The following is a 12,699-nucleotide window of genomic DNA, read 5'->3' on the forward strand; positions in this document are numbered from 1 at the left end:
TTTGATGTCTTGGCTGTATAACTATAAGAAACGCTTGATCCAACAGTCGGTTGGTGCTTCGCATTTAAATTGTAGGTTTGAGCTTGATTCAAAGCCATTGTTTTAAAATTTTGAGCAATTTTATGAAACTCGGATACCTTCTGAAGATTTGGAAGACGTGTAGATATAGCAGGACCAGCTTTATCTAAAGCAGGAGCGCCATATACAGCAGCTGGTTTGAAATAAGTATTAGAAGAATGTTTCTGAGAATTGGATGAGTGTTCTTGTTTTGAATTTTCTTGATTATTTGATGTCTTGGCTGTATAACTATAAGAAACGCTTGATCCAACAGTCGGTTGGTGCTTCGCATTTAAATTGTAGGTTTGAGCTTGATTCAAAGCCATTGTTTTAAAATTTTGAGCAATTTTATGAAACTCGGATACCTTCTGAAGATTTGGAAGACGTGTAGATATAGCAGGACCAGCTTTATCTAAAGCAGGAGCGCCATATACAGTAGCTGGTTTGAAATAAGTGTTAGAAGAATGTTTCTGAGAATTGGATGAGTGTTCTTGTTTCGAATTTTCGTGATTATTTGATGTCTTTGCTGTATAACTATAAGAGAAAGTTGATTTTGGATATGTTGGAGTTGCGGATTTTCCTTGATTTGCATTGTAGCGAACATCTAGTGGAGGTCCATATACAGTAGCTGGCCTCGTCTTTTCTTTAGACACTACAGAGTTGATAAAAGCATGATTCTGGTTAAGGGATCCACTCGATTGTTTAAAGTTGTTTTGGTTATCTGGCGTTTTCGCTGTAAAACTGTATGAAAATGTTTGTGCTTTATTCAAGATCATTTTTTTAAGATCTTGTGCCACTCGATGAAACTGAGACATCTTCTGCATTTCTGAAGAGGCAGGAGAAAACTTATGAACGTTTAATGGAGATGGTGTTTCAGAAATAGGAGCATTGTAAAAAGCATGTGGACGGTTACTTAGTTTGGTATCGATAGAATGATCAAAATCCTTTGTGGCTGATTTTTCTGTTGAGTCAACCCTGTTCAGATAATATATTTTATATTTATTCAACATGTCCCATTTCCTAGAACCGTTGTCTGTCTGCTTTGGCAAAAAATACGAGTATTGGCTAAGTTTTTCCTTATTTAAATTGTTTAAAACTTCTAGTTGTTTTGAATATATTGCGGTGATGTTTTCCGCTTTAGACTCGTCCGTTTTCTTCTCGGTTTGTATAGTTTTGTTGGTTGTATCCTCACCAGACACTGATGTTTCGGTTGTAGTCAATTTTGAGGTGTCCGGAATAACAGATATCGAAAAATTTTTATAATAGACGGCTCTAACAGTTCCTAGATTAGATTGTTCTGATTCCTCATTTTCCGATGCAGTTGTTGATTCGTTCTTCGTGGTGTTGTGGAACAAACCGGAGTGGCCTTTAGGTAAACGAAGCGAAGTCGATCTGAAATTGTTCTCGTAATTCGACGATTTAATTTCTTGGGGTAGTTCTAATGGAGCTGAGGCTCCTCCGGTAAAATCGGTACGTTTACCGGAAGAGTGTTCGTTATAATACAGTTTTTTTCGCAGATCTTTCTTGGTGGTTGTGGAGGTTTGTGCGATCTCTGCTTCGGTCACGATGGATCGATCAGTTGGTAAACCGTAAACTTGTTGAGGCTCTATGGGAATATCTGACCTATCATCGGTCTGTTCGGTTTCTACGTGGATTACCGGTTTCTTGGTTTCAGTTTCTGGTGGTCCATATACGAGACTTGGTGTGGGTACGGGAGTTTGATATAAATTCGACTCAGAAATGGGGTCTTGAGGTGGATAAGGGTATAAAGTGGCGATATCTGGTACAGGACTTGTTGTAGTTAAAGGAACATGTTGATGTTCGTAAATGGGGACATTGTAAACGTTTTCTCTTGGTTCTGAATATGGATAGTCAGTCACCACCGATGGTGGACCGTAAACGTCAGCGGGAGCTTGCGGATACTGATAATTTGGAGCATTATAATAGACATATTGTTGAGGAGGGGCCGCGTATACCTCATTGTAAACGGGAGGTTGTTCATACACGTAATGCTGTGGTGGAGGTTCAACGACCTCCGGTTCACACGGAACCGGACTCGGCTGATACCAAACCCGATCCCTTTGCCTGCTTCCCTCAAAAAAGCGCTCGGACAATGATCTAGACCTTCCACCCTCTCCAAATACGGAGGCAAAAATCGGGTTGCCCCCAAATGATCGCTTAACCCTGGAAGACTTTTTGGTTTTCTTCTCGAATTTCTTCTTCGTTTCGCTGGTTTCTATTCCATTTTGAATTAGACCGTTGTCGTCGTGGAATGTGAATTTCTCAGTTGATTTCAGCGGTAGTTTTGGCTGCGTCGGTGGATTTTCTGTTGCCTGTGTCTCGTTATTTCCACGGATTATTTTTATTTCGACTTCCCTCGCGCCGGTTTTGGTTTTGGTATTTTTGAAGATTACGACAGCGCGGTCGTACGGAGAGGCTTTCGGTACTGGTGTAGTCGTCGAAAATTGCCGAGTCTGTTCATATAGCTCTAGTAGATCTTCGTAGTAGCTGTCCGATGCCAGATAGGGATTGGCGTAGACGGACGGCCTGTCTAGTCTTTCTCGGGCGCCTAGCGACAGAACCAGTGGTCCCAATGTTAGGACAATTAAGAGTGTTGAGATCTGTAAGAGAAAATTTAATTTATAACAAACATATTGGAACCAATAGAAGATGTGTCGCTTAAACTTCGCTTATTGGTAATTCGTTTTTCCTTAATTGTGAACAATATTTTTTACGAAAGCGCTATTATTAGGTGCTTGCATGTATTATGATACATTTATTGAGAAAACATAGATACTTATTCTTCTTATTTTTGTTATCTTATATTAATATTTCTTAACACTCCGTTTCAAATGAATCTGCCACATGATAAATTTACTGTTAAGGAAGTAAAACAAACAATTGTTAAAGAAATCAATCCTAGAAAGCTCCTGGTTTTGATATAATTACTGGAAGATTCTTAAAAGAGCTCTCAGAAAAGGGCATCAAATTAATAACATTCATATTTAATGCCATACTAAGACTCAGTTATTTTTCTAGCACTCGGAAAGTGGCTCCAATCATTATGATTCTTAAACATGGGAAAAAATCAGAAGACGTCCCCTCTTATTGCCCTATACGCCTGTTACGTGCGATCTCCAAACTTTTCGAAAAACTATACAATAAGAGACTAAAATTAATCGCAGAGGAGAGAAATATTATTCCAGACCATCAATTTGGCTTCCGTAATAAACAAGGAACAACGGAACAAATACATAGTCAACCAAATTTAAAACATCTTAAACGACAAAAAAAATTACGCCGCTTCATTTATCAATATATATCAAGTCTTCGACAAGGTGTGGCACACTGGACTGCATGTTAAATTGAAAAAGCTTTTGCCATATACGCACTTTCAACTGCTTAAATCATACCTCACAGACAGACAAGGTCAAACAAGGTCAAACTCACCTGCACCCAATATATTCGGGTGTTCCGCAGGGAAGTGTTCTTGGCTCACTGTTATATCTATTGTATACCGCTGACTTACCGCCAGCGGTTTTATCAACACTCGAGGATCCAATATCAGCCACAAGAAACTTCCAACTTTATCTTAACAAAGTCGAATTGTGGTTGAAAATGTGGCATATCAGAGCAAATGAGACAAAATCTACACATGTGACATTCACCCTTTGTAGAAGAACACGTCCCTCAGTAAAATTGAATAATCATGAACTTCCGCAAGAAGACAACGTTAAATATTGGTTGGAATAATATTTTTCCGATCAATTACCAATGTTTATGGCTACATAACCAACGAAGAGCAGCACGATGACCAAGATTTCGCATTAAAACTTTAAATACATTTGCTTAATCACAGCAATGCAGCTATCTGACAACACGCAGGAACTCAGAAGATTGAAGCGAACCAAGCCACACAAACTTCTTTAGTATATTCTTAACTTTAGCCTGAATAGTTTAGTTTTATTTTGGTTTTGGAAATGGAAGATGTAATTAATAAGAAATATAAAAAATAAGAATAAAGAATGATGCCTGAAGGTACCATCCTAGAACCATCTGTTTTGCTGCTATATATTGTACTAATAATATAACTAAACTGGTGATGAACAGTACACAAAAACTAAGAAGCATCTATAAAGAGGCTTGGGGAGGCTAGGGATGAAATAATAGAATGAACCAACAAAACAAACAAAACTAAATCAGCTCTAGTGAGTTCCTATTAACTCTACCAACAAAGGACTAAAACTAAAATTGTATTACTGCACCATAGGAAAATAGTGCTAAATATTTAACTAGGACATTAGATATCAAATTCAAATTAAAGAAACATATTAATAAGAAAATTAATTAAAATATGTAGAGCTACTAAAGGTATTACATAAGAAACATTGCCTCTCGGCTTAGGAATCTCAATGGACAAAATAGAAATAAAAAATGCCAATATACACACTCGACCTGATACCTAATTGTTATTAAAAATACCATATGTTCTGGGTCTAATACCCTACATGAAAATTTTGTTTAATATACATGAAACTTACTTTTAATCTTAACATGTTTAACTTCATAATTTAACAAGTCAAATTCACAAACATCACTGCTCGCAATCTTTCTGCGAAATGATGATTTTGAAACGATTTCAGCCTGTTTTATCCCTTTGCTAAATCCAATATTAACCTAATGACTTCTGGAACTTTCTTTTTGTCTAATTGCCCAGTTTAACGTGAATCGGCAATGACAAACATGCTTGGTATGCATTTCAAATTGCAGACGGGTTAAGGTGTGCTTAATTGATAAGTGTAATATGCCATCATTAAATCATCTTGTGGTTTCATTCAAATATTTACTTATTTATTCAACTTTTTTATTAAGAATTAAAATTGTTTTAAAAATTTTGAGTATGATTTTCATATTAATAAGATTATCTGTTAGATGAACGTTGACTGAAGCCATCTTGTTCTGACCATTATATTCAGAAAGTATTGAGAAACTATAGTGAAGATAGTATACCATAATCATGCTGTAAATTTCACATAAGAATCATATTCATCAGTAAATATCATAAAATATCATTTCATTTCAGTAAATATCATAAAAGAAGAATTTCACATAAGAATCTGCTTCTTCTTATATATGTAATAATAATAATAATGAATAAAATTACGAATAGATGCAAAAATTTACAGAGATCTTGATCAAATCCTAGTTTAGTATTTATAGTTTGCTTATATCATGAACTCACACTAGAAAGGTATATAGGTAGGACATTGTACTTATTGAAAACCAACCTCATAAAACTCTTAGATAGCCATTTGCAAGGAAAAGTAAAAATAAATAGCCCGGTTGAATGAATTATTGCTTCAAAAGCTTTAAATTGATTTGTCGTATAATCCAGATCTGTTATCCAACGACGAGGGGCTGTTTGCCTCAGAGGAACTCTTGAAGAAGAGCATCTTGATGAATAAAATTGAATTTACTCTGAAATTAGTTAGAATAACGATTAAATTAGTATCGATATAAAAAATATATTAAAAATCAATGGCAATAATATTCTACTGCCTCTCTATTTCTCTTTTATCATTTTTTATTTTTTATCTAATAGTAGGGAGGAAAGCTCTTTCATCATTTGAATCTAGTAATAAATATGTGAATTAAAAGAAATATTCTTTGACTTGACTATCAACTCAAGATGCTCATCAACAATCAGTCAAAATATTCATTGAGCCAACCTCTAGTTATTTAAATATTCTTTAATTAATAGTTATAACTTGTGAATGTTTTCTAAAAATCGCTTTTAGCCAGCAAAAGTCGGAATTTTAGACATCGAAACAACCATATAAGTAATGACATCCCAAGACATCTTTGCAACCATTGTATCGCTCAGTCGATTGATGATTCTTGATTTAGAAAAGTTGTCTAGTGTCTAAAGGAAATTAATTTTAAAAAATAAATTAGCTATACAATAAAAACAACTTTTTATAGCTGTCGTTGATGTTAATGCATCACTAAGTGCTCGCCATGATTTTTCTTATTTTAGATTATCGTAATGGATCACCAGTAACAATACGATGCAAGAAGTATTGCAGATGTTGCCATCTGCAACAACACTTCACAAAAGACGAAGCGTCTTTCAATGTATCTTTGCTTCCATTCATACAGCAAATCGCAGTTATCTCCAAAAAAGGATCTAAGTCATCACCTTCTGAGTACAGACCTATCAGCCTACTAAGTTCCATTTCAAAACTTGCTAAAAGAACAGTTCTTTATACTCTTAATGATTTTACGAAGACAAACAATATCATTCCAGATGAGCAATTCGGATTCCGCGCCAAACATTCAGCAGTTCATTAGGCCCATCGGCTGGCCGCAAAAATCAACTGTGCTTTTAACCGACGTGAAAGACTTGGAGCGGTCTTTTTGGACCTGACCAAAACCTTTGACAAAGTTTGGCACGAAGGCTTAGTGGCGAAATGCATCCGATTAGGTCTACCTGATGACCTAACAGCTCTTATCAAATCATTTCTGTCAGGACGATCGTTCCAGGTGAAGATTAAATATATTCTCTCTAGCCGGAAAACCATCGACGCAGGAGTTCCAGAAGGCTCCCCACTGGCACCCGTTCTATTTAATATTTTTCTTTCAGATATCCCTAGAAGACCACAAGCTGAGGCAGCTTTTTACGCAGACGCCACTGCTTACTTTGCTTCTTCAAGAGTAACACCGCACATCCGAAGCAGACTCCAAAAACAACTGGATGAGATGGTTCAGTGGTTACATTTCTGGAGGTTGCAGGTCAACCCACAGAAAACCCAAGCCATCTTCTTCCACAAGAAGCGTTTTGCACAGAGCATTTCGCGTCTTAAAATCGAGAACGCCGAAATCCCATGGTCAGAAGAAGCCACTTATCTCGGTCTTGTCTTCGATCGCAAATTTAGGTGGAATTCCCACATTCAAAAGTCCCTCCATAAAGGTCAAGGTATTGTTAATTTGCTGTTCTCGCTGATTTATTGTATTACTTCCAATAATACTACATATCCTGCTTGCGTTCTACACCGATCATCATCAAGTAATGTATTCAAATCCCTGTCTTCAAAATTGCTTGGCTGTCCAGAAGGTTGTTTGTCTTCGGTATCAAAATCACCACATTGAAAACATCCACTCCATAATTCACATATTGCAATAGATGGAGCCATAAGCTTCACATAGTACAAATTTAGACACTTCGACAAAATGACAAATGCAGAAAAGTGAAGCCTGACTGTGAGTCTTCAACATGAAGTGGATTAAAAATCATCTGTTGTAAATCCTTTAGAATTAATTTATAGGATTATAATTTTTGAAAAATCTAGAGAAATATAATCTGAGAAATAAATACTGTAATAATGTATTTGTAGCCTTTTTATCTTGAAGGCTATGTAAAATAAGATACTACAGATATTGTATTACAACTAACTTAAAAGAAGGAGACCTACAAGTCTGTTACTCCGTCCCGAGGTAACTGTTTTTGCCATTTTGGTTAGAACGCTGTGTAAGAATAGATGGAAAACATATTTTGTGCAAAAAATATCAACCTCTGAGATTACAAACACTCTAATGTATAAATATGTTTCTACAATTACTTTGGTTAGTTTAAAGAAACTAAAAACGATTTCTACGTCCATGATGTTTATTGGTCTCTTTTTCATATTTTAAGGTCTCTTTTTAATTTTAATTTCATTTGTTTATAACATAAAATAAAATAAAAAGCTTTGATTTTGTTCTGGTAACTATGATGTAAAAAGCAAGTTACGTTTTAATCACTACATAGTATAAAACAAAGTCGCCTTTTCTGTCCCTATATCCCTATGTGCGCTTAAATCTTTAAAACTACGCAACGGAATTTGATGCGGTTTTTTTCAATAGATAGAGTGATTTAAGAGGAAGGTTTATATGTATAATACATGCATAATATACTAAGGCAACATTGCCAATTTTAGCGGTTTCTAACGTGATGTCGTAAATTAATCTATTTTTTAGGCTTATTTAGCAATTAGCAAAAACGCTGCCTAACCCTACGAGTTAGATCAAATTAATGTACTACAGTATTGTACACAATAAAAAGGTCTACAAAAAAGTCCGCGATGGTATATGTTTATCTTTTAGGGATAACCCACATTAACCATTTTTATTGTTTACTTTTTACGTGAGAAAATGGCTTATTTACGAAGCTATTTTAAGCAATACGGCATTAATCCTTATCGAATTAAGTACCTTAAATACAGTGTGCAATTAAAATAGATCAATAATGTTCCTTACAGCATGTAAATTAAACAAATATTTTCGAAGATATTACAAATTTAAAATTTGCGTTTAAAAATGTGTAATGTAATAAAAATTGTATGAATTTAGATATTCCAAAGATAGCAGGAAATCTTCATAGTAAGTATAGGGGAAGAGGAATTGTTTTACTCCGATTTTAATGCGTGCAGGCCAAGGGCAGTGATGAATGAATCAAAAATACTGGATCGATTTTAATCATGTTTTCACTGAGTGACATAGGCATATATATTTTATGTCCGTGCAAAGTCGGAGCGGGCCGCTATGTTTTTATATACAACGTTCATATTTTTTCTGTAGTGTATTTAATTTAGTATCAGCATTGCACCCGTGCGAAGCCGGGGCGGGTCGCTAGTAATCCAATAATTAAAAGGTTTAATGAAATTATTTAAGAAGTTAAGCAAAATAAGCGTATCATAATTTCGATATTACCATGGTGATATTCGTCATGTAACTTCTTCAGACATCTTACAATGGTTCCACTACCTATGTGTGAGTGCAACATGCCATTTTGGTTAGAGGACTGTGTAAGAATGAATGGAAGGACAATATTTGGAGCATATTTTGTACAAAAAAAATAATACCTTCTGAAATTATAAACACTGCGATATATAAATATTTTGTTTAGTTGAAAGGAAACAAAAACGTCCATGATGTTTATTGGTCTACTGTTATTGATATAAAAAATTATTATTATTATTTCTTATTGGTGTCTATATCACATTTAAAATTATATATATTTCTATATATACACATACACAGATTAGTTTTGCTTCGGGTTGCTAACACGGAAAGGCTTGGGTTTATCCGTATCGGGCAAGCCGTGCTTCATAGAGACGGTCCTGAAGGAACCCCCGTATAAAATATCGGGAATCACGTAAAACGAGGGTAACTTATAATCACCGGGAGGCGTACGTTCCTCTGGCACGGGCTTGACGTTCTGGCTCTTCCATTCCCTGTAGCTGAACGGCATTAGGTATCCAGGATTGATAACAGCCTTGGTTAGATAGTTAGTAGAAGCCGATGTTTCCAAGTCTGGGATTTCTTGACCGCGCCCGTTGGTCAGGGGTGGATAGACATACATCCACTCTGGTTTCGGCTGTGTCTGGTCGTCCACGTGTGGTTTCAAGTGTGTGTCAATTTTTTTCAAAGACTTTGACATAGGAGGCTTCATTTTACTGTCAGCTCCGTATTGTTGAAGGACAGGTAACGCGTAAGCCGGCAAATATTGTCTGTTATGGAGGATTTTTGAATATGCTTTCTCCGTTTCACTACCAGGAGCCTCACCGGCCGCTTGTGGTGAGAAAACCTGTCCTGGAATGTTATAATGTCGAACTATAATGACCGGTATCCGATATTGGTGTTGGATTTCATGACCAGTCGATCTAGAACCCTCCAAAAATCTCTGAATGAAAGGTTTTGATGGATCGGGATTATGAAACACCGATGAAAATATGGGAGAACCTTGAACGGATCGTTTTGGTCTTAATTTATACGTATTTGCTGAGGTAACATAGAGTACTGCTAGGAGCACTAACAGAGCCTGAAAATAAATAAAACTATATTAAAATTTATTAAAAATAGATTGAAAAAATTGTATGCTACGTTTTTTAACCGACTTCAAAGAAGGAGTAGGTTCTATGTTGGGCTGTATATATTTTTCTTAATGTATGTTCACCGATTTCTCCGTCTCAGCGTACACTTCTGAGGTGGCCCCACTAGAGCCAAGTCAGAATCTGATGGAGGAAAGGAGGGAAACAGAGGGAAAGCCTCAAGGCATGTACCATTTTTTCACATATATTTTTATTTTATTAGATATTTGTGTATAATGTTATTGTTGAGCTGATGTGATGGAAGACACAATTCCTCAACGGTTAGACAACCCCTTTAAGTATTATGGGGACATACGATCAACTAATTGTATACTTTTAAGTTATTTAAGCAAGCTGATGATAAAAGCAAGGACCGGACCGCTATACCTTTCAGCGGTTTTTGAGGAGTTTTTAGTAAACGTTGGCTTACACAGTCACTCCGTGCAAATGCCGTTCAGTTTGCTTCTTAAGCACTAATCCCCTTTTTCTTTTTAGTGAGTTTCTTGTATATTTTTCTGAAGTTAGTTTTTATTTTATTTTTATTGTTATATTATGTTTTATTAAAGTGAATTTACATTCTATTTCTGGCTGTAAATAACTCAGAAATTAGAAATAGTCCTTAAACATCAAAATTGGTGTAGTGGCTAAAAGTTATTTACTTTTGAAAATAAAGAGAAAAAAAGCCTTGATTTTGCTCTGGCTACTTTGATGTGAAAGAAGAGTTACGTTTTAATCATCCAATGGTTAAAAGGTTTGATGAAATTATTTTAAAAAATTAAGTAAAATAAGTGTATCAATATTTCGATATTAATATGGAGATATTAGCTATGAGACATGTCAGAAACTTAAAAAAAAGCTAGTTATATTTACTAACACTAACGTTGAGGCTTCTGCATCCTTCATTATATAGTTAGCACTGCAAAAAAATGTAGGTTAAAACTAATGAAGAAGTGACTGAAATACTGACAATTGACGGATCGTCTTGCTATTGTAAATCTCAAAGGAATCTAGATACAACAAGTACAAGAGTTCACGTGTTTGTATGGCAAAAAGGAAATATTACAAGCACCAAAATTCGACTATTACGAACGATTATCTTCTAAATTCTTCTGTATGACATTTAGACTGACATCTTATAGTCAATTCAAAACAGTAGTGACACGTGTTTCAATATGTGTCCGTCTAAAGTTGTAAATTCGTTTTACAATCAGACAATATTATTCTTCTAATTTTATTCTATTTAAAAAGAGATAGAATGCTGTGTTTATTAAAAATATCTGCACTGAATATTACTACGGACAAGGTCACTAAAATATCTCAAAAGATAAAAAACAATATTCACCAAAAAGAAACCGTGTTTATGCGAAACAGCTGACGAATCAAGATCAGCTGTTCTTAGCTGTATCAGAAATCAAATATACGAAATGCAATTATATCAGAAAATTAAATGTAATGCAATTATATCAGAGAAAATTGTTAGTCTGGAAAGTATCCGTAAAAAGCCAAAACATATACAGCTATTTGAGGGATGTAGAACATCTCTTCGTATACTGTTGGGTAATATAGTATTTAAGTGGTGTAAAGATAACCCACGAAGTGGTTTAATGGGACTTATGAGTGATGAGTGGACTTAATGAGATTACTTTTAAAAGAATACAATTTTTAAAAATATATAACAAAATTAAGGAAGAATTATGTCAATGTATGTATTTAAGAAATGAATGTATTTGAGACATAAATACTTCAGAATGATGCATTGGATCGCTCATGGCAAGATGGTAATAAATATAGTGTAAATACAACAAAAGTTGATGGTAAATATACGCAAGTTATACAAAATTCTGTGACAAAATCAACCTTTTAAGTGGAAGACTTGAGTTATTCAGTGAAGAATGTTCGAAGTACGGCTAAGCACAAACAACAGCATATTGCTTGAGAAGTAGACACTTTCTCCGAATTCCGGCCATGCATTGATGATAATAATGATATTAACTATAGAGATATTAGCGACTAAACTATTTAAAATCATTTACACAAAATCGAATATCAAAAGAAAGTCGAAAAGCACGCATTGCAGAAGCACAATGAGATCTAAACATTTCTGAAACTTCTTATTATTACCAATGATAACAAACTGATTGAATACCACAATAAAAAGAGTCAAATATCATATAAAAATTATCGTGAGCCGTCAGAAAGATTTACGAGGCCTGGATTAATGCCAAGAAAAAATGATACTCTGTATATGTCTTAACTAGAATAGAATCACCCACCATTACTTGTTGGTCTTACACATAATTCTCAACTCCACTGTGAACAATCAAAGAAAATACATCAGAAAATTGAAAAAGAACGCCACAACTACATATTTCTAGACGAAGTTTGAAAAAAACTATGGGAAACACTTAAAATAGTTTTTTTAAACTAAAAACCGTAAAAGATCTTCATTGACGACATCATAACTGATAACTTCTTTAGCCCAACAAAACGCCACGAACTTTTTCCAAAAAAAAATCTCTATCATATTTATATTGATAACGGAAACCTGAAAAATGTTATAGCGATACAAAATTGAAATCGTTACCTTGTTTAAGATGCTCATTGTCGAACCAAACCGTCAACCAAATCGAAAAGCTTTTTCTGAAACTATATAGCTAACAGCTTCGACTGTTGACCATATTATTTGATAGAACTACTTTCGTCCGATCGATTAGGCACGAATTAAAAACCCATC

General features: G+C 34.9%; 1 protein-coding gene across 1 annotated transcript; it reads right to left on the reverse strand.

Annotated features, from left to right (window-relative positions):
• Positions 1-9,016: 9,016 nt before the first annotated feature.
• Positions 9,017-12,699, reverse strand: LOC143192401 (uncharacterized). Its single transcript, XM_076397753.1, has 2 exons — positions 12,550-12,699; positions 9,017-9,916 (listed from the first exon to the last, which is right to left on the reverse strand). Exons 1-2 carry the CDS (start codon positions 12,565-12,567, stop codon positions 9,137-9,139), a joined length of 798 nt encoding a protein of 265 aa, XP_076253868.1. The 5' UTR covers positions 12,568-12,699; the 3' UTR covers positions 9,017-9,136.

The sequence above is a fragment of the Rhynchophorus ferrugineus genome, unplaced genomic scaffold (genome assembly GCF_030347505.1).
Source record: "Rhynchophorus ferrugineus isolate W39M unplaced genomic scaffold, kcgeb_rfMv2 rfM3, whole genome shotgun sequence".
Lineage (NCBI taxonomy): Eukaryota > Metazoa > Arthropoda > Insecta > Coleoptera > Curculionidae > Rhynchophorus > Rhynchophorus ferrugineus.